Source organism: Perna viridis, chromosome 10 (genome assembly GCF_037379345.1).
Source record: "Perna viridis isolate PV_CMFRI_1.1 ecotype Kerala chromosome 10, ASM3737934v1, whole genome shotgun sequence".
Taxonomy (NCBI): domain Eukaryota; kingdom Metazoa; phylum Mollusca; class Bivalvia; order Mytilida; family Mytilidae; genus Perna; species Perna viridis.
The window spans coordinates 41,503,946-41,527,733 of NC_142454.1; the positions used below are offsets into that span (position 1 = coordinate 41,503,946).

General features: G+C 32.3%; 2 protein-coding genes and 1 long non-coding RNA gene across 10 annotated transcripts in view; 2 read left to right on the forward strand and 1 right to left on the reverse strand.

Moving 5' to 3' along the window:
* The first annotated feature begins 1,701 nt into the window (after nt 1-1,701).
* Nucleotides 1,702-15,623, forward strand: LOC148605824 (multicopper oxidase 3-like). The gene is made up of 9 exons (XM_088547387.1): nt 1,702-1,807; nt 4,097-4,314; nt 4,821-4,981; nt 5,161-5,417; nt 7,141-7,550; nt 8,366-8,641; nt 10,024-10,212; nt 11,612-11,759; nt 14,359-15,623. The coding sequence occupies exons 1-9, from the start codon at nt 1,729-1,731 to the stop codon at nt 14,628-14,630; spliced, it is 2,010 nt and encodes a 669-aa protein (XP_088403513.1). The 5' UTR covers nt 1,702-1,728; the 3' UTR covers nt 14,631-15,623.
* A 4,578-nt stretch (nt 15,624-20,201) lies between these two features.
* On the reverse strand, nt 20,202-22,172 carry LOC148605825 (uncharacterized). Its single transcript, XR_015915786.1, has 3 exons — nt 22,054-22,172; nt 20,674-20,716; nt 20,202-20,336 (listed from the first exon to the last, which is right to left on the reverse strand). It is a non-coding gene; the product is annotated as an uncharacterized LOC148605825 (long non-coding RNA).
* The window catches only part of LOC148605826 (uncharacterized), a 44,901-nt gene continuing 41,382 nt past the window's right edge, over nt 20,270-23,788 (forward strand). For all 8 annotated transcript variants that reach the window (XM_088547923.1, XM_088547925.1, XM_088547926.1 and 5 more), the window contains exon 1: nt 20,270-20,453. In XM_088547923.1, coding sequence (XP_088404049.1) covers nt 20,270-20,453 — 184 coding nt within the window. The remainder of the gene's footprint in view (nt 20,454-23,788) is intronic.

Genomic DNA, 23,788 nt, shown 5'->3' on the forward strand with positions numbered 1-23,788 from the left:
TGTGAACTCTTAAACGTTTTATCAATTAACAATACAAAAGAAAAGTATTTAAATACATGTTTTCTTCAAGGTGTTAAGGCTTGATATTCATAAATAAGATTTTGGTGTTCTGACATTTGACCTGGATTTCCTAGAAATTTAGAAATTCTCAAATTAAATATCAAAAAGGACATACATGTTTTATTTATAAGCTCACTCAGTCACGATCGCGAAATCTACGAAAAACACTTTCATGTTGTAAAAGTTTAGTCATTTATTTGAAATACATGTGTCTACAAAAGAAATTCTAATTCACTGTGCAAATCGTGTCTCATGCCATGCATAACATCAACCATTCAACTGATATACGAGCATTTAAAGACAAAATTTCGATATACATTTTTTGGTTTCTCTTGCACTGAATGATAAGTATTAACATCTATTTGAAAAGTGGTGTGGATTATATTTAGTTGCTAAGAAATCTTTGTTTATTCAGGAAGAACAAGGTATGATTGATCGGTTCAATTTGCCAGTGCTTTTCGATTTTAATTATAATCGTGAACAAGACAGTTTATCGATTTACTGATTGATTAACATTAACATCCTATCGGATGCATTTCAAGACAAGGACAATTAATAGTTCGGCATCCTGAACCGGATTTTAATTTTGATAGCTCACAAAAGCAACCGCTCAATCAGACACACTATTCTGACTCCGAGCCAATTAGTATATCCCATAAATATCACGATCATTTTTGTCTTGTTTATGACTCGGCTTAGGTTCGAGCCTATGACAGCCCTGATTTGTGGCGAGCGTGCTACCGAGAGACAAATGAGACGGTAAACAAAACTTGAAAAAATGCACCTTAATAAATGAGATTTGAACGCTGCATATATACCCTGAAAATTGCAAATATATAAAATAGGTAAACGGATGTCAAAAGTTTATAATTAAGGAGAAGGTGATAGAGAATAAATTGGTGCTAAATTGCCATTTGTATGTATGAAATGAATAGGGTGATTAAAATTGTTCTTTAAAGTTTAAAAATATTTTATGATTCTGAAAGCAAATTATATTCATAACTTCGGACAATTTTCTTGCTTCTATGCCAAATGTTATAGCTGTCTAGACAGATCACGTGACATATTAAAAGGATTCTAAATCAACCACTTTGATTTTTTTACTATTTATAGTTAAGATGAATACATAATTAAAATTGACTGATTTAATATAAATAGTTTGTTTGTTTGGTTGTATCTAATTCTAAAAAAATAAGACTTTATAAACTCGAATATTCAAATAAATAAGCTCCTATACATTTCAAAAACAATATTTAGCATGAAGTAACCGAACGCAAGCACAATGATCGAAGATTTTACTGTACATATATTCACACAATTTCCACGCAGGGGCAGACATTCGTTTCTTCTCTTACTAACCGCTGCACACAGGCCCTTAGACATTCTCGGGCATAATTTAAATCATGAGTCGTTTGACAATCGGGTAATGTCGCGTAAAAGCATTCACCTCTTCCCGACTTAGCAAGATACTTGCATTTCCTGAGAGGGCTGACTGCAGCGTCTAGAGTGAATTTCGAACGTCAGACGCTGTTCGGAATTTGATATTCACAACTTAATTATGTAATTTGACGCTGCCACATGCTGTGTGCATGACTTTGTATTTTTAATTAGATAAAACTAATATAAATTGAAATTTCACTTTATCAACTAATTCAAAACGGTTCCATCATGTGCTTTGCAAAGGTACTAGTAGGCGTCAATTTGATGCTGGGATTGGTAATGGAAGTTGTGTTATTGGACCTGAATGGTAATTATAATTATGCATTCTAAATATATTTAATAACAATGGAACGAAACATAGATGGGAAAAACAACATCACGAAAAGAAAAAAAAACCAAACAAAAATAAACAAACAAAAACACACACACGCACACAAAACAAACAATAACAAAAACAACAAAAAATCATAAATAAATACAAGAGATGAATAGTAACCTAGACAAAAAACAAAAACAAAAACCAACTATTTTTTTTCTGGTACAAAGTCCTCCTAATTTCAAATTTCTTTTTACATTTACCTTTAAATATTTTTGGTAAGAATATTGAGTATTTTTTAACCATGACACTACACTCACAAAAAAATCTTATTTACTAAAGAAATAAATATTCATAGTTTGATTAACTTGTAAAACTGATGATACCTTCGCAACGCAATCACTTAACAAATCAATGAATGCATTTACCAACTGATGCAAGAGAATCTTGTGTTTGGAGTGTTCTTTGTTAATTTGGAGAGAATCATACCTGTAGTAACTGTAAAAAGATTTCTAAAAACTCCTGCTTTAAAACTGTAACAGTACAGAAATCTTTTAAATTTCGATTTTTCAGTCAAATTTCTGACAGGAAAATCATGTCCACATCATTGAAACAAAATTATTGATTATGACATATTTCATCATTTGTGGAAATATCAATTGTTTGCATGAAAGTCTAACGAATTTCATTTGTTACAATGAAATAATTAAAAAATTTTATACTAACTTTTTTTTTACATATGTCGTTGTTTTAGAATAATAATAATACATTGTATCTGAAAATTATTCTTCGTTATAATATTAATGCATAATTACTGATTTTAATCTAGGACAGCGGTAAGATTGACGTCAGTTAAAACAAAACCAAATAAAGAAATTAATAAAGAAAAATATTAATTCAAAAATGAAAAAGAAAAAAAAATCAAAGGCATATAAAAATACAAAAAGCCTTTTTCATCATGTTGTGTTTATTAAAAGTAGGTACTTGCAAATGTCCAAATGAAATGCATACTTAAGTAGCAGTCTTTCTAAGAATCATGCAAAATCTGAAAAATGTGATACACCCCAAAAAAGGCTACATATTTTTATTTTTGTAATTAAGTTGTTTTATGGGTCTATATTGTGAAATGTGAGAGTATTCATTCATATCTGCAAGCTCTTAGGAGATAATCAACATTGAAAATCTAATAGATTCTATTGTATGTGAACGTCATTTACAGAGTTATCTCCCTTAATTTTGAAATCTGTAGTGCATTCTATATAATTTTTTTCTCCTAAGAGCACGGGTTATATGAAAAACCATATGTTATTTTCTGTTTACTATGATATTTCAAACAAAACATCAAAAATAAAAATATGTAGGCTTTTTACCCATGAATCACATTTTGCATGATTCTTAGCTAGAGTACTACTTACGTTCAAAAATGCAATTAACATGTCAATTACTTTCGAAGTACAAATACACATTCTGCAGTGTTATCGATGTAATCGTAATTCCTTATTATAAAGAAGAACACAATATATTAATCATACAACATAAAATAAATTTCTTAAAAACTTTTTTTTTCGAAAAACCTCAAATTAGTTTACCAACAGTATAAGCCCCGTGCAGGTCCGGGTGTTAAAAGAATAGGCCTGCAGCAGCGCTAAGCTTGTCGTATAAGGCGACTAAATAGTGCTCAGAAACCTAACCGGGGGCTAGGCGCTCTGCCCACAGAGCAACTGGGATGTGTGCCTCAGGTGGTGGAATGGGGTACCCTTGACGTGTTACATGCTGGGGTTGTCAGGCTATAATACGGAAAACCTGACCGCAAACCATAGTGGTGCACCGTGTTGGGAAAGATGCTACGTTCCTCGCACGTTAAAGAACCCTGCTGTGGTATTCGATAGGAGTAGGAACCTTTGCGCTCCGCCACAGGAGGCTAAATAGCCCGACCTTACCCATCCCCCCTTTTTCCAGTGGCAATCAAAATTTGTCGACCCTATTATCCTTGTGACCCATCCTTTTTTTTTCATTTCATGTTCATTTTATCATCCATTTCATGTTCATTGTCTGAATATAGCTGAAATATTGCTGCTCGGACGTTAAACTCCAACAAACAAACAAACAAACCAACAGTATAATATTGATTAAATCATTCAACTTTAACTTCGATATTTCTGCTTTTCCGATTTCTCGAGCTCTAAGACAAATCTATTTGACTATATCGATTTATGCAAAAGTAATGGAAATGTACTCGTATGATAACATTTTTCCTTTTTTTTCACTATTAACTATCAGATTATAAAGAACATCCGTGTTTAAGGGAATGTAAGGTTGGATCGAAAATGGTGTGTGAATATAACTTTACACTGGAGAACTACTACACAATGACTAGGGCATGTCATGACTGTCCGTTCAATGCAACTGATTGTACTAGGCCACACTGTGTTACGACTGATGGTTCTCCAAGGGGTGTTCTTACTGTAAACCGGATGTTGCCCGGCCCTGCTATTCACGTGAGTTTCTATACATTTTTACGTATACTGAAAAACATAGTTTGACCCACTATTTCCAGCCGATATGCCTGATCCTAGTCAAAACCATTGCGGTGGTTTCCAACTTCACGGTTTTATTCCCTCGATATTGCAATTTGTTATACGGACTTTTCTCTTTTCAACTTTTCCTTTTGACTATTGCCCAAATGAAAAAAAAACTGTTCTTGTGTTCTGTACTTGAAGACAACAGATCGGGCCACTTGACACTTTTGTGAAAAGGAACAATTGTAGTGCATTCCTCAGAATGGCTGGTTTTGATAATGCACTTTATTGTTTCATTAATCAAGGATAGATTTTTTGTGTGCTATTATGCACCTGCCATTCCCTGTAATTAAAACTTTACTGGAATTATAGTAACGCACAAGGTTAAAGCGTTAGATTTCAGGCCGATCAGAAAGTAGTTACGATGAACAATATGAGTTTAAATTTTAATTTATAGATATATTTTTATCGCTTTTTCCATATAGGTGTGTGCTAATGACACTATCGTTGTCAATGTCATCAATGAGATGTCTGGAGGAGAAGGTGCAACAATCCACTGGCATGGAGTTCACGTCCCACCAATCATGGATGGGGTTGGACTAGTTACACAATGTCCAATACCAACACATTCATCTTTCGAATATAGGTAAAATGTCGATACATTTTATCGGAATATTTTTTTTTATTATGTAAGAGACATTACTTTTTTCGAAACAAATTTTAAGTACATTAATACCAACGTTACGACAATGACTTCTTGAAAGTCTTTTTTATTGTTTAAAAAAGAACAGGCATGTCGAAATATAACACAATGATATTTAACAGATTCCCAGCTACTCCAAGAGGAACTCATTACTGGCATGCACACCATGGACTACAGAATGGAGATGGTTTGTTCGGTCCTCTAATTATTCGAGAGCCTTTAGAAATAGATGTCCATTCAGATGAGTATGACGTTGATTCACCAGAGCATACAGTCGTGATGAATGATTGGACTGTCAATATGTACAGAGATAAGTTCGTCAGGGCATATCATTACGACTACATAGCTGAAATACAATCAAAATCAATGTTGATAAACGGTAAGGCATTCAAGTTGTTGATTATGTAAGAATCAGGAAACAAAGAAAAAAATAATGAATCATGATCAGAAAAAGAACACGCGAGTTGAACAAGCTGGTTTACGGTCTATTGAAGACGAATTGACAGTTCTTTTGTCTGAGATGAGTAAGAGGATGTAGAAAACCTAGCTCATAGTTACAAGAGAATGAAAGTGACAAAGTGAGTTATCTTCCTTAGATGATGAAATTGCAATACAATTCAAATAATTTGTACCTCGAATTACTGACACTTAAAGAGAAATGAATGCAAATTCTGTATTTCCGATAACATTTTGAGTGAGATTTCATACAAGGACTTGTGTGTGTTTTTTTTCACCATGATTCGCCCTGGTTCTTACAGCAAATGACACTTAAAAATCTGGAATGTCAATTTGAAAATCAACATGTGAATTTGGTATATCCCTTACTTGCTCTGCTCCGGTTTCTGCCTCTTAACAATAATTAGACAAATGATGAACCCTTGATATATCACCTCTGAGAGTAAATCGATGACATAATGTATGCACCACGACTGATAGTAGTATCAAAATATAAATTTATTTTTCATAATTTGTTTTTGGAATTGTCGTATAGTGTAGTATAATCTAATCATATTCCATCAGCGTTTCACATTTGGATTCCATTGTTTGAGAAAGGCATCACCATAAATAGAATAGGATTGTTTATTAATTCAAATCATGGCCCCTTGTGATATCATACAATGATATGCCAATGAACAAAATTAATAATATGTAATTGAAGAATATAATAATAATAATAATAATAATAATAATAATAATAATAATAATAATAATTAAAACAAACAAATCAATTACACTTGTACAGTTACTAGACTTTTGGAAAAAGCATTTTTTCGTAAATCAAAACATTTGTGAATATAATGATAACCCTTTGCATATAATTTCATCTTCGCAAGTAAGCAACCATATCAATCAAGATTTTGAAAGTTTATACAATGTCTCTCAAGTTCGTTAAATAATACGAGTCTTTTTATAAGTCGTACATACAAATATAAAGAGGCTTTCGTCTTCGACAGTTTGTTTTTTACACAATTTACATAAATGACAGCAATGGATACATTATTTTGGAAGACCTCATCTGCTTTATGGTAGGTATTTGCTTATTGTGGTAAGAGTTTTAATGTTATGATGAGGGCTTTTCATAATGATGATAATAATTTTCTTTATTTTCTTTTAGTGTGAATAATGCAGTTTAAAATGCAGTCGTATTATTTCTTTGCCAAATTTTCAACAGTTATTTAAGTTTTCTTGGCTTGAACATAGCCATCTGTAGTCTATTCGTTAGTAATTATTTTTAAAAAGAAACATTGTTTCCGTGATTCTTACACATTTTAGATATAATATTTGTCATGTCGCAGTTAACGCCTTTCTATCACCATCAAAGTAAATATAAAATTTTCCATAATAATTAAAACGAAACAAAAAAGTGCTACTGAAGTTTTTATGGCTATATTTGACTTTCACGTAGTATTCATAAACATATTTAAATGTTCTGTTATATAATTACGGTTCAAGCGTGAAAAGTGCAGGAATCCTAATTCCTAGTAGAGTACTCACTGTTAAAGTTATATCTAATATTATGGACCATTATGAAATAATCATAGAATATATTTGAATAGGATATAGTGTGCAAGATCAACAATCAGATTAGTATTTCTTTACAGGTAAAGGAGATTTCCAGAAATTTTCAAGAGAAAATGCTACATTTCATATACCATACGAGACCTTCAGAGTAAAGTCAGGTACTAGGTATCGCTTCCGGTTAATCAGCAATGCTCTAAACACATGTCCAATGGCATTCCAGATAGACAACCATACAATGACAATCATTGCAACTGATGGATCCCCTGTGGAGTCTCACACAATAAAGTCTTTAACAATTTACTCCGGAGAACGGATAGACGTCATAGTTAAAGCTGACCAATCGATAGGGAGCTATTGGATAAGAGCGTCCGGACTTACAACTGTGTGTGCATATCGTAAAGCATTTCAGTTAGCAATCGTTAGGTACGAAGGAGCAGGAAATGAGGAGCCAGAGGGAATTAAAAGATGGATACCAGATCTTCCTTTACCGGTGAGTACAGAATGTAAATGTGTACGTGAGAAAGTAAGTTCTGTATATACCATATCTATATACCTTCTCACAATAAATGTACAAGTTCAAATACTTAACATTTGTTAAATACCTAGATTTCACAACCGTTGGTCCAAAACATTTATTATTTATTAAATTTTTCAGTAGAATTGACACTAAATATTTGTGCATAATGTCGTGCGTATTATCAGCATTCAATTGCCTTTCTCGGAATGAAGATAATCCCGTTAACATGAACGATTTTTTTTATAGTGGAGGCCTAATAAATACCCATGCTATTTTTTTTTAAATGAAGTGTTTTAATGTGGAAATTTTCCACTTCTGTTTACTTATGAAACATAATAGCCCTTTTTATATAGGCTTTAATGTAATTTCCCAATGTTTACCGTGTTGAAGATATCCTTCTTAAATTTAATCATGTAACAAGTAATACCTCGGAAAGTGAATATAATTTAAGTGTATACCAAGGATGAAGTTACTAGTTTTTTTTATTTTTATTTTTATTTTGCTTCTGTTTTTGTTTATTTGAATTTTGTTTTGTTTTGTTTTGTTTGTATGTTTGTTTATTTGTTTTTTGTTTGTTTTTTGTTTTTTTTGGGGGGATGGGGGTAGGGGTACTCATTTATTAAGCAATCAGTGCACAGATGTAATTCTCAAACAAACTTTCTTAGTTATGTTAAAATCTGGTATCAAAATTGGTTCTAACAATTAATTTAATTTGCCACAATAACCACAACAGCAATATTTTTATTATTTAAGGTTGTACATCATTCATCATTTATCATGTATTTCAGCATTACGATCCACTAAACACGAAACTTTCAGAAGGGTACAGTGACATTTCAATACTCAATTCAACTGAACCAGATGACATGGCGCTTAAGTCGACGCCTGACAGAAAGTTATTTATTGTGCCTAACCTTATTGATATTGAAAATCTTAAATACTACCATCAGGAATACTACAGCCTTGTTAAAGATGACCAAACACTATTTACTCCACAAATAAACCACATATCATCAAGACTACCGCCTACACCCCCACAGACACAATACGGTGATATTCCTCAGGTAAGTAAATGTAGTCAATATTAGTGGCGCATCAAACAGCTTGAAAAGGTTGCCCTAAACCGGAGCCTAAAAATAGTTAAAGGAAAAATGTGGAAAATATATATATTATATTCAATTTAGTTAACATTACAATACTGATATTGAATAAAGAACTTGCTTGGTTATTTATTGAAGTCAATAAATAAAACCCAGGATCTACGCATAAACCCAGGATCTACGCGTACTAATGATGTTTGCAAATGTCTATAGATCACCATTGTTGTAGTCAATGTTTCAAGCAAAAGTAGGCATCAAAGATAACAATCTCCTGCGCAGAGTGTGTACATCTCTGCCACACTCAGTACTAAATTTCTACCCTTTATGCAATTTAGTACAGTACGTCCGAATCAGCTTCACGGATTAGTAATGAGTAGTGCTCATGTCCTGTGATTTTTCCCCATCCTGTACCTAAAAGACAACAATTAATTCCCTTTATTTTTCCTTGTATAGTTCCCTTTTTAGTGTGTTTCTTCCTGAACTTTTTTCTGTCAAACTTTATTGTTTGTTTTTGCTGCAGAATTTTATGTGAAAGTTGTGATTTGGTCCTGTGAAAGGTAAAAATTTATGACACTAGGAAGTGGTTACTTTCATGTCTACGGGATCTATGATGCATAGATTTTAGCAATGAAAATGAAATGAAATTTTGCGGTATATATGTTTCTATATTAGTAAAGTTATATTGAGTTTGAAGCGATGGATTTTTTATTGTCAAAATATGTTTGTTGAAATGCACTATGAAATTAATTGTGGTCTCTTACCTTGTAAAGCAAAGACAGCGGAGTGATATGCAGTAAATCATGTATTGGTTATAGGGAGAGATTGAAGATGTAAATGCTGTTCCGAAGTGAACCTGAAATTTGGAATAATTTTACAGTCATTTTGGTTTCAAATTGTTTCAAAACTAAGTCATTCAAGATTTTTTTCTATCCGATTCCGAGCGTTTTGTGAAATTCGAAAAATCAGTTTATCAAGGAGTATAGTGCAAAGGAGAAATATTCTTTGAACATACAATTTAACACGGAGAAAATTGATCGACACGAATCCCACTTAAAGCGGGAGTCAACTCAGGTATGTCGAAAGTGAAAGTTCCTGCGACTTGGAAGAAACCAAATCAGCCATATCTCACAATTTTTAATTAAAAAAAAACGATAGTCTTGATGCCCGAAAAATAAATTGATAGCACAAAATAGAGTAAATAAGATAAAAGTAGTTTAAAAGAAATCAGAATAAAATATAAAAAGATGGTAAATGTCACGTCGTCTACGAAAAACAGAAAGTGTGGGATAAGTGAGAAAAATACATAATAACCTGAAAGGTCAATAATATATTTTTTTTAATTTTAGGAGATGTTTTGTAATGAAGACACTATAAGCTCAGAATGTAACATAACATACTGCAGTTGCATTCATACTATTAAAATAAACCTCGGAGAAGTCATAGAATTTATTATAATTGACAAAGGCAATACATTTGCCTCTAGCCATCCATTCCATATGCATGGTGACTATTTCAGAGTTATCGGACTTGAAAGAGTAAGTAACTCGTATATTCAATAAAATCATTTTGGTTATTCATTACCATTGTCTTTCTTAAAGGGTAACCAATGCAACCAAGATTCTAGCGGAAATTAAAAGAATGTAATCCAGTAACAAAGAACAGACATGGAAAACACACACATACACACAAAACAAACAACACAAAATAATACCTAGCAAGCAACAAAAGTAAGTGAGCAACTTGGACTCTAAAAACTAGGAGCATGGACCATGTGCACCGGTAGGGTAAGCGTCTTTGCTTTTCTAGAAACACCCGCCGAGTTAAAGTCAAGTACAGGGTAGACGAAAGAAGAAAAGAAAGTCTTCTGTCGTTATCTTCTAAGCAAATGGATCAATGCCTGAAAATTGCATCAGAATTATAATTAGTTCGAATCACAAATTAAAATTGATAATATGGATGCCAAAAGATCGCATGGCATTTTATTTTTCATATTTGTCTGAAGTGATCTCCTTAACTTATACTAACCGTGTCGTTGATTAAAAAATCCAAAGAACTTAGCAAAAATAAAAACGAACAAAAAAAAAAAAGAAAAAAACTTGTAATCGTTAAGATATTTTTTCGTTATATATTATGAATTGGTATTGCAGTATCGTATTCAGGCTAACCTGTTTTAAAAAAGGAAACATTTTTAAAATTTTAAAAAGGTCATTAATGACCTCAAGAGATTTTATAAAGTTATGAGGCAATGGTGGTGTTTGTGTAATGTTCAAAGACATTAGTTGGTAAAAATCATTGAAAATTGCAACTAAATATACAAATAGGAGCAAAGAAATAAACTTCTACAGATAACCATCCGGTCTTCCTTGTTATGCAAAACATATAGCATAAAGCGAGCTGTAAATAGTCCCAATACAAATGAAGTGAATTGTGTTGATTGGACAGATAGCAGGATTTTTTTTTAAATTATGGCTTTTGTTAGATATTGTTAGAAAGGTTAACTATGAATTCCCTCAAATACAAAATATTAAAAGAAAAGATTTTTATTCTTATTCGTTATCATAGATTCCTTTTAAGAATAAGAATACTGACAAATCCTTGGCGATGTAAACTGTTGGAATGTAGTAAAAATTCATTATAAAAGTGCCACAATATGAAACAAAATGGTTTTAATCTGATTAATGTAGAATAATGCTTTACGTGATAAAGGTTATTTTGGACAAATACGTATTACTTGCGACGTATGGAAATACATCGCATGTCGATTGCTGTAGATTGCATACAGAAAATTATTGGAAACATACAGAAAATTATTTGATCCTTCAAAACCTCTTGTAATGACCAAACTTCCTGAAGATAAATTATGGGAACATGTATACATTTAAATCCAAAACTTTTGCAAAGTTTACAATGCAATATTTTTATTATATATTTTAGGTTGGTCCAGAAGCGGGATATAAAGAAGTTAAAGAACTAGACAGAAAGGGCCTTTTGAAAAGAAGACTTAATAATGCACCTTTAAAAGACTCGGTTATGGTTCCTGATGGCGGTTACACCATCTTAAGGTTTCACGCTAAACATCCAGGTACCTTTTTGCATACATGTATACAAAAAATAACCATGACCTGTCTTGTCCTTCACTTTGACTTGATATTTTACCCCAGATAATCTTTACCAGAAACGGAAAAAAGTCTAGATAAATGATTTTTTCGCAAAGTTGGAATATCGTCTATAATATATTGGCCCTCTTTCATCAAACTTTATTCTAAGTACAGTACTATTGTTCAAGAAGCAAGAACTGCTCATCCTTCCGAAAAACATATAAGTTAACCTGCGCTGTTCGTTTCTCCATTGGAACAATTTAGGTGTTTGTGATGCTCTGTTTCTGTTGTCCTGTTGATGGCATACAGTTTAATTGTAAGTCCCGTTCTAATTTCATTATTCATACCGGAATTTCCTATGCATATCTTATATTCTCTAAACACCATCAACTTTGGTACAGAGATACTCATAAACAACAAATATATAGTTAAGAACACTAAGAATGATTATAAAACACGTGTGCAACAAGTTAAGTTATTGCGAGGTGCACTAGAAAAATGCATATATAGAACATATTGAAATTCGAAGACCGATCTGTATTTAAGTGTTAACTTACAGATTCTCTAATCGTTGCATTGCAATGGAAAATCTTCTATTTATTGATTTTTTTTAAAATACAATGTATATTCATGTAATAAGTATTTGTTATTTTTATCGATTTATTTACACAGAAAAGATTTTTTGTTTAATCTAACACTGCACTAAAAACCCTCTGTAAATGACAAATTTCCGTGGATTTTAATAGTAGATAGGGAATCTTTCTGGTGAAACAACGAAGTGACGTGACGAGACTTATATACCCTATTGTTTATGGGGAGGATCCAGGATTTGAGTTTAGGGGGGCGTAAATTGAATTAAATGCCGTGCAAAGCCAGGCAAAACATATCATGGGGTGAAACTTGTGGTGAAAAATTTTTTTTCTTACCGATTTAGGTGCGCCAGTCCTTGGATCCGCGCCTGTGTTTATGGATTTCCGTACCACCTGAATTCAACAAAATGATTTTTTAATATAAATCATGAGTAATGATATAAGACACAATGCAGAAATCGAATTGCTTTTTGTTTTATTAAAATACTAATCCTGGTTTTCTTGATTTTCCTAATGTAGGTTTCGCTTTTCCTATGTATATATAACCTTTCAGATATCATGCACCCATGTATAAACAAACATTCACAACCACTGCTTCCATGAAGTAGAATTAAGTGTCAGTCTCTTTAAGAATCAGGAAGTCGATGAAACATGGTATAAAAAACCATCAGTTTGATTGTGTAATTTGACTATTTGCACCATCAGAATCAAGGAAAACAGACAAGATTGTCCGCATCATGCTGGACTACTGAGTTACAATTTCATTGAAATGCACTGAAAAAGAACATTTTAATGAAAGATAACTCTGTCAAAAACCTCATTTTTTCTAAGATTCTATTGAAAAATTTCTACGCAAAGCCAGTGATGCAGATATCAAATAATGGTCTTTTCAAATGGAGAAAGTATCTTTAAGTGATATTATAGGCTAGAAACCACTAATTCCACTTCCCACAGGCTTCTATGCTAATTTCACAATATTCAATGGCTTCTCTGGACTTTACCTTAACTTTAACCTGCAAAGGACTATATATCAGCATGATTCTACATATGTCAGCTCACAATCCTCAGAATGGCATGTGGGGTTAGCAGACTTGCAGTGCAGTACTGGTCACCGGAAGTGAAAGGTCTATAAATAGCATGGGAAATCCCAGTGTTTTCACAAGATAGGGGTATATATAGAAATCATCATGGTGATTAGGCTTCACATCACAAGAAGCAAAATGCACCTATAAATTGTACAGAAATGTTTTTCCTTTCAGAAACTGTTTAATTTTTTTAAATAAGATGAGAACTTTTTTCACAGCACTATGAGGAACAGGGGTAATTTCTGCGTAGGACTATTTTTGAGTTAGTTCCAAATGCTCATTGGTTGAATTGGTGGTCTGTAACCTACATTGTCAGATCGGTGGGGTGACTGTATGTTTCTGATTTTTCCCATTTTGCCTGATTTTTACAAACACACTTAATAACAGGACAAAAACAGAAATTGCGTTATTCGGCCAAAACTCGTATACCGAATCTGTGCAAGATTTCATTGTAAAAACGGGAATGACATGCATGCATTATTGTAGAGAAAAAAATATGGTTACAGCAGTCAAATCTGTGTCGTCCATTGTGAAAATTTTAAAATAGTATATCAAAATAAAATGAAATAAAATAAAAATAAAATACATGTACTGTATGCATCATCGTAGAGAAAATGATATGGTTAGAGAATTGAAATCTTTTTCGTCCATTGCAAATTTTATAATAATATATCAAAATAAAATAAAATAAAATGCATGGATTGTAGTGTATGCATCATCGTAGAGAAAATAATATAGTTAAAGCATTCCAATCTTTCTCGCCTTTTGCGAATTTTTCAAATATTATATAAAAATAAAAAATAGTAATCCCCTTAATTAAAACTAAATTTAAGACGTTTCAACGCGAGTTAATTATATTATAATATGTTATATTTATAGTATCATATGTTCGTTTTTTTAATTTGTAGGATTTTGGTTTTTCCATTGTCATTCAGCTATGCACACAGAATTAGGAATGTCAGTCACTCTTCAAGTAGGATCGTTAGACCAGCAGCCAGCAGTACCGAAAAATTTTCCGAAATGTGGTCCATGGAAATTGAATGGATATGATGAAAAACCTGCAAAAATGAAACCAGCAAGCTGCTCATCAAATGAACCAAACGGTGTTAGAAAACTAACAAACATTTCCAATGTCCAATTGTTTTTACTTCTCTGTGTTGTTTTCGGTTGTTTTCTTTGATTCTTTACAACAAATATCTACATTTTGTGCTTTCGCTGTGAAATTCGAATCATGATTCGTGATACTCAACATGGCCATACACCCTCATATAGGAAATACATCTATATGTCTCAGTTAAATTTTCCGTACCAAAATTGCACACATAGAACGATTTAATATGAGAAAGCCGGTGAGTGATTTTAGCTTTAAAACTTCATTTGCATTTTGTGCTTCTCTTAAGAAATACGAATTGTGATTTATGATACTTAACATGGCCACACACCCTCATAAAGATAAAATGCATCTACAATACTATTCGGTTCCAACACTGCACACATAGTTCAATTTTATATGAGCAACTCGGTGGGTGTTCGTAGAAAAGCAGATTACATCTACCCTATCGATGCAACTGGTCTATGCTCCCAGTTTTAGTGGAGTCCAGGATGCTCATTTACTTTTGTTTCTTTGTGTGTGTTTTTTTTTCTTGGTTTACTTATATCATGTTCTTTGGTTTCCCTTTCTAGTCTTTATCCTTGAAATATAATCTTTGAAATGTTCTCTCGAATCTTGGTTCCCTTGATTATTCTTAATTAAATGTATAACAATGTGACATTCTATAAATGTATATTGTCATACTGTCAACGTAGCATTTTAATTGCATTTTCACGGTAAAGTGGACATTATGATTGTGTGGCTCATTTAATATATATAAGCGGAACAAGTGTTCTACATTTGTATCATAGTTACCGAGATTTAATCGCAGGTTATGTGGTCTGTACTTACGGAAAACGTATTCAGAAGTATCAGATTTGCTCAAGCATTGGTGTGTATTGGTACAGAAAGTGAAATCAGACAATAATACATCATTCTTTATATCAGCTGAATACAACAATTACTGTCTATTCATAAACTGTTATGAACATCTATGTTTTAAATTTTGTCATGCAACATCATATTTAATTAGAAATGTTGGCAACTTCGAAAAAATCTCAATTTGATTAAACTTTTTAATTTAATGAACTGTGTATTTTATTTGTTTGGGTGTCTGTATATTGTTGCATTTCGGTTATTTCAAAAACAGTGAAACAATTGTGTTATCTACACTATACTTAATTATAATCAGTTTGTCCTTCTCTTCGTCAGAATAACGCATGCAGCATTTATAAATATTAATGTTATCATCCTGTAATACTGCACACTGCAATGTATGACGCAGGCCCAAATAATCGAATTCAGTTTTTTTAGTGAATAACATAGGCATATCATAAAACATCTAAAAGGCTTATGATTATAGAAACATATAAACAAGACATACAATACTAAACTGCATTCCGTGCATGTAAAACGGCATTTCGACATTTCAGATTTTCATATTTTTATATTTATGAGATTTCTACCTATGCACCTGGTTCATGCTCCCAGTTTTTAGTGGAGTCCGAGTTGCTCATTTACTTTTGTTACTTTCTTTGTATTATTTTAGTTACATTATATTCTTTGTCGTGTTTGTCTGTTTTCAATGACTGGTCTTTGTCCCTGGATAACATTCTTTTGATTTCCGATTGACCAGGTGCATCGTTAGGGTAAGCGTCTTTGCTTTTCTAGAAATAACCGCTGAACTGCTCATTAAAAGGTTACAGACCACCAATTCAACCAATGAGCATTTGGAACGTACGCAAAAATAGTCCTACGCAGAAATTACCCCTGTTCCTCATAGTGCTGTGAAAAAAGTTCTCATCTTATTTAAAAAAATTAAACAGTTTCTGAAAGGAAAAACATTTCTGTACATTTTATAGGTGCATTTTGCTTCTTGTGATGTGAAGCCTAATCTCCATAATGATTTTTAAATATACCCCTATCTTGTGAAAACACTGGGATTTCCCATGCTATTTATAGACCCTTCACTTCCGGTGACCAGTACTGCACTGCAAGTCTGCTAACCCCACATGCCATTCTGAGGATTGTGAGCCGACATATGTTGGATCATGCTGATATATACTCCTCTGCAGGTTAAAGTTAAGGTAAAGTTCAGAGAAGCCATTGAATATTGTGAAATTAGCATAGAAGCCTATGGAAAGTGGAATTAGTGGTTTTTAGCCTTAAGTTGAAGCCATGGCAAAATGAAAAGTTTCTTGAAATAGCTTTAAACTACTTGAAGATCTTGTTAACTTTGCCATGAGAGGAATACACTACAAAAATCCTTCAAAATATGCAATTTTTTAAGTTATAGGTCCAAATTATGGAAAATTGGTCTTTTTGGCAGATTTTTATGTCCTATCTTGTAAAAAGTGTAGAAAATTTAGTAAAAATATCAAATATTAAACTTTGAGGGCTATATTTACCTAAATATGGTGGTAATAAGCACTTGAAATCAAGTTTTGTGTAGATGTGAGCAAAAATTAGGTTAGAAATGAGGAAAAACTCACTTTCACTACTGCGGTTAAGGCCATATCAGCATTCCCCTATGGCAACATGGAAAATCCATTATTGAGTACTTTTTTTGCTTTAGGTGCCCTTTACTGGTCATGCTTTAATGTGAAAACACTGTATTTACAAATTTAAAGCCAAGTATATCACCTTTTGTGAAAATTTAAAGATTTAGGATTTTTGACATGTGATCAAGAAAAAGGGGGAGGCATGTCAGAAATAAATTTTTAAAAATAGACCAATTTCTCAGAAAATGATTACTTTTAAAACTATTTCTTCATTAATATTGTTAAAAAAACAAGTTGTGATTGATATTTATTATTTGAAAAGTCAGAAAAAGTTCTTTGCAAATATTTAATGCATTTAAGTATGGTAGAATATTGTCACTTTTTTGCTCGCACAACTTGGTTACCCTATATTTAAAAATCAAATATTTAAAAAAGTGCTTGTCACATTTCACTGAAACTTTGCAAATGCATTCAGTATGTGTGTAGGAAGATACCTGTATAGTTACTTATTTTTTCTAAGACAAAAAGTGACTCTTTAGGTTACTGACCACCAATTCAACCAATGAGCATTTGGAACGTACGCAAAAATAGTCCTACGCAGAAATTACCCCTGTTCCTCATAGTGCTGTGAAAAAAGTTCTCATCTTATTTAAAACATTTAAACAGTTTCTGAAAGGAAAAACATTTCTGTACATTTTATAGGTGCATTTTGCTTCTTGTGATGTGAAGCCTAATCTCCATAATGATTTTTAAATATACCCCTATCTTGTGAAAACACTGGGATTTCCCATACTATTTATAGACCCTTCACTTCCGGTGACCAGTACTGCACTGCAAGTCTGCTAACCCCACATGCCATTCTGAGGATTGTGAGCTGACATATGTAGGATCATGCTGATATATAGTCCTCTGTAGGTTAAAGTTAAGGTAAAGTCCAGAGAAGCCATTGAATATTGTGAAATTAGCATAGAAGCCTATGGAAAGTGGAATTAGTGGTTTTTAGCCTTAAAGTCAAGTAAAGGGTAGACGAAAGGGGAAAGGAAAACTAGGACATTTTTCATGGTGCAGATGGAACATCGTAACGTTCAACGAGTTCATGATGACGACTATTAAACTTACGAAGTGATGACTTCAATCTTATAGTAACACAACCCTGTTCCAGATGCGTAACCGTAAGAAGTCTTAAGTCTATCGCGATACAAAAGACTGCGGGTAGCCTCGGCAAGCTCAAAAGATAAGATGTGAGAACAACCAGACACCTATAAAAATGCAATTCAAAGAAGGGTAACTCGAAGCGATAAAAAGAAATAGAGAGATAAACATTCCTTTAGTTAGTTCTATATTAATAATCTTATGGTCACATCTTTTACCCGATATTCACAAATTCATTAAAAACCATAAAAACAGTTATACCGTTGTAATGTAAACACATCTAAACCTTACTAAAAACGTGTTCCTTCAATTAACACTTGCTTTGTTAAATGGTAGCCTTTGTCTTTGTATTTCTCTTATAACGTCTCGATAAAACGAATTAACCCAAGAGGCAAGTAGATTTTTCTGTATAATTCCAGTTTCAGGAAAGTTAAAATACAAATAATGCTGTAACGTTTTGAGGGTCTTTTGGGGAGAAAAAATAGAATGATGAATAGCAACCAGTTTTAGTTTTGCATTCAATCTACATGAGTAAAATGATAATTTCATATGTGTATAAGTGAACCGTCTTAGTATCCTACCTATACCCTTATTAGCATTCACGATGTGTAGAAAAAAGTCATAGAAAAAAAAAGTCAGGGAAAACAAATGTCATGCACACAAATATATCTTATGGTTTAATTACAAAATGGAATAGTTATGTATTATAAAATGAAATTTTATAATACATAACTATTTGTGTTTGCTTGAATTTGATGAAATAAGTTATATATATGACATGTTTAATATTTATTTATGAAGTTTTGAGTATTTATAATGAAACGTCAAATTAAGTGGTGAAGCGTTTACATATATACCTCTTGGTACTATTATGTCAAAAATTGTTTTAAATGGATAAAAAAATCAATTCACGATGAAATAATTACGTTAAGGGTAAATTATCATGGTTTTGCCATTGTTTCCCTCTTTTTCTAAAAGAGAAAAAAAAAGATAACATTTTAAGGAAGTTCTTTATTTTCTTAACATTTGTGTTTTATTTATTATTTCTATTTGACCTTTCTTCTTGATATGTCCATTTGCATACAATACATGTAGTATAATATTCATTGATTCAACGACTGGCATATATTCAAAACTTTGTAATTTATGTTTATCACTTGTCAATGTTCGTACAACATGTGTCATTATTTTCTTTATATTATGGGAAATACAAAGGAATTCAGAGAATAACCATACCTTGTTTTACAATTTATAAGTCAGTATGAAAGGGAAAGCAATGAGACAGTGCAAAAAAAACCGAATAATATGATATTCATGATCTGGAGACAAAGACTTTTTAGATCAAGAAAACAGACATATATGTATACCATTAATAACACAAATCGACTGTAATAATACATTCAGAAACTTAAACTAAATACTGCGATCATAATGAAATTATACCTTGGTTTAAAAATCAAATATAAATGATTATAAAGGAATGCAACCATTGTCAGAAGACTTCAAAGGAAAATAATCTACAACTTATAGGGCCGGGCTTTACACGTTGAAACCTCGTATACACATTTTCTCCTAAACTGGGGGAATTTGATGAAATTTTTGCAGGCATCTGTGGCGGGTCCAGAATATCCGGATGGGGCTAGCCAACTTGACAAGGTAAAAATTGGAAACTTTACAATTTTTTTCATGATGGGCGCAATGTGGGTCAGTATATATTTCTCTAACTTTGGTCAAAATTAGGTCACGTCTCTTTTTCTTTCCAAAGAAAATGTAATGTTTCTGCGACTAATGATATGTAAATCACGTTGAACATGTACGATGAAATAATTTAAATTTTTGGCGGGAATGTTCGTTTCGACTCATTATTATCTCCCTTAGAAAATACCGCCCACACTTCCGTTTTGGCGCTTGAAAATGAAAACAGTCCACCATTTGTTGTCAAAGACGCCGTGCTTGTCAAACTGAGCTCCTCTTTCAAGCATTAGCCTATGAGCAGTTTTAGTTCATACAGCATTGCGTTTAGTTTCTAAAATAATGTCCAGACCCATGTAGTCCTGTGATACCGGGCTGAGGATCATGGCGAGCGGCGGATTGACCCAAACCAATGTGATTGCATCTGGTGCCTTTGGAATAACTACCAGCCCTGCAAGAAATAGAAATTCAAACACTATCAAAACAAAGGCGAACGATTTACTTGATCAAATTAAACAGCTGGAAATAGAAGGAAATAAATTGCGAGCCCAGAGTTTAGCAAATTTAGGTAAGTTAAATTGTGTTGCATGAATGGGCATGTTGACAAATAGGTCATTTGGATTTAAAGATTTTTGTAAGTCATTAAGTGTCAACTCGAAACATTTTAATGAGCAATTGTTTGTATTGTTTAAGTTCTTAAACTGTTTATATTTATTTAACTTTTTGAAGTGGTTGTTTAAGTAGTTATAAATCAGTGAAAGTGTAATTTTCACAAGCAATAAACTTACAGGTATAGATTGATTGTATTACTACTCCATATTGGTACCAAATCTACAGTTGAAATCAAACATTTTTTGGTGTGTATTATGTACATCATACAATAAATTTTTAGAATATATAGGTAGAACTCTAGATACAAATACATTTACGTGTAATTGTGCATGTATATTGATAAATTAATACATGTGCAATGTACATGTACGTAGTACATGGAACATTGTACATTTGTACATCATACATTTACTGTTACTGTGATGTACATGTAATGTGAATGTATACATTCACTCGCTTTAACATGTTCATGTACATTGTATCAGTTACATGTACATGTATCAAATTGAATATGAGCTTTGGCTTTAAGGGGCAGAGCTACATTTTGTATTTGTACTCAAATAACATTTGATTTAGTTATGTTGTTATATTAATAAAAATGTGTGTTTCTGGCGTCCAGATCAACACAGCTTTTTTTCCAGGGGTGGGTCCAGGGCAAGCAAGTATACATGTATGTACAATATTTTAGCAAAGACACAATCATTGTTGTACTTTAAAAAAGGGAAAATAAATCACGTAGTTCATGCATTTGAGTGTGATACTACAACTAAGCAGACATTGCTGGTGAAAAATGTTTTTTTTATATGAAGCGTTGACATCATGGCAACTTCAAAACAATGTTACATTTGTGGAGTCGCAACAGAAATTTATGTACTTTCAGTGACTGTATACACAGTTAAGTCAATTTAACTGCTCAAATAGAATGGTTGCAGTATAAAAAAAATCTGTACATGTACATTGTATTTGCAGCATAATTTACATGTATACAGGTACATGTAAGTCCTTGCATACCCATAGATTATATTAAGTTATTTAAGACCGGTTACTGAACCTTTAATTACCTGAACTATTTCAACTGGATGGAAAGATTAAAATAAGAAATACAGACATTTCATTTCATACTAGTTTATTAATATTCTTATAAAACGAAATGCATAAATTTACATGCATGACACTGCTCTTCTGTGCAGTTCAATAACCAGACATTGACAATGATAATGTTTTCTAGATGGGATACATTTTTATACATGTACAGTACATTAGACCTTAAGGGTTGATGTGTCATGTACATGTGTCCTAAATTTTCCAGGACAAGTTTGATAAAGTAATATTTTTTCAGTAATAAAAAAGAGTGGAACCAAATATTTGTCTGAGAACTTTGAAAATTTTAGGCCATTTTGAAACAGTTGCAGTCAGTGGCCTATAATATTTCCTAATTGAAACCCTGGATAAAACATTGAACAAGTTGTCAGGCTTAATGGAGGGAAAACTTTATATCTTGATATAGATACATTTGTATGCACACAGTTTAAAGTGTTGATATACTGTGAAAGTACTTTAATTTGTGGATACTAATCTTCATGGACTAGGGAAGAAACACAAGTTCGTTGATTCTTTAATTCATGGTTTGGAGGTTTCCTGTATACACATCAATGGAAATTTCCTGTTGTTGGCCAGCACTCCACAGTTTAGTTTAGTTTCCCACTTTTGGTTAGGGATGAACAATGACATAAATGGAAACCGGTGGTTGCTATAGTGATTAAAAATGAAGAATCTATCGTTGATAAAACATTTTCTGAAAAAGGGGACTTTTAAAAGTATTTTGCAATGTTTTATATATTTTCAATGTTGAAGGGGCTTTTTTTCAATGACAATTTGACTTCATTGTGAAAGTGAAAGTAAGTCAATTTTTTACCATGCTAAATTTAATAAGTGGATTACAAAGCTCAAAATCTAACTGGCGATGCCCATATGAGGAAGGGATTTTCGAAGGAAAAAGTTTGAACAGTTTCAGGGGATGAAATAAAAATTGCAGATATTTTGCAGGAAATTTGATATTTTTAAACTTGATTTTATGAACTTTTTTGCAAATTTTCGCATATTTTTGCATGGTTTCTATGGTAACCCTATATGCTTTGGGTAATTTTTTTCCAGAAAATTTTTACTGCATCCTGAAGGCCTTGGCTAGAGCTATTTCTAAATATATAGATTTACAGACGCTTGACATTTTTTAAAGTGATAAATGTTACAAAACATCAGATTACAAGACCAAAATTAGGCAGTTCTACAATACTGTGGAGTGCTGGCTTGGGAACCAAACTTTGTGGTTTGGTCTACCCACAAAAACCCCAAAAATTGGTACACCACAAAAATTAGTACTTTCACAGTAGTGAATAGTTTTTGAATTAAAACATGTTCAATTTTATTTTATTAATTTTTCTTTCTTCTATCATATAGCCTGGGTGTGGCATTTTATGAGCTACTTGATGGGTGCTTATACAATGAACTTATATACATGTGCATGCTTCTCTGTACATGTACATGTCACATGTATTTTTTTCATGTTCTTTGTTGTGTGTGCCTATTTTCCCTCAATAGTTTTTATCTTTGGAATATATCTTTAAATTTCCTCTCTAATCTTAGTCCCCTTTAGTACTCATTGATAATTCTAAAATGTATCTAAACAAATTAAAGCAAGAACATTTGAGAATCTGGAAACAGATTGTCAAGTACTGTAAAGTGTTGATATAATGGAAATTTTTTATATTAAAACTTATTCTATAAATTTAGAAAGTACTCCTGTTAGTAGAAGAACTTTATGAAGAGGAAAATTTGTTGACAGACTTCCAATATCTTACCATTAAATCTCGTCATTGTTGAAATTTCTCTAATTTGACAGTTGCAGTGCAATGTAAATATTTGATACTGATTATTGGTGTAATTTCCAAATACTTGTATAATACCTTGATACCCGAAAAATACAATGATAACTGGTACACAGCTTTCATGTCCAGATGTGTTGTCTAGAAACTTGTGTTTTGTGTACATAATCTGTTTTCTTTTGAATTATTTTTACTTATGTTCTCGAAATTGAGAGTGTTTTAGCAGTGGTAAAGTTAATAAGAATTGCTTGTCTTCATAAATAAAACCACAATACATGTACATGTAGGAATTATTTTATACATTACAAGTCCTAATTTAAAACTTTTTGTCCCACAGACTTGAAAATGTATTTTGATGTGTTTACAATTACACTGTACATGTACACTTGCACATACAAAATTATTTTGA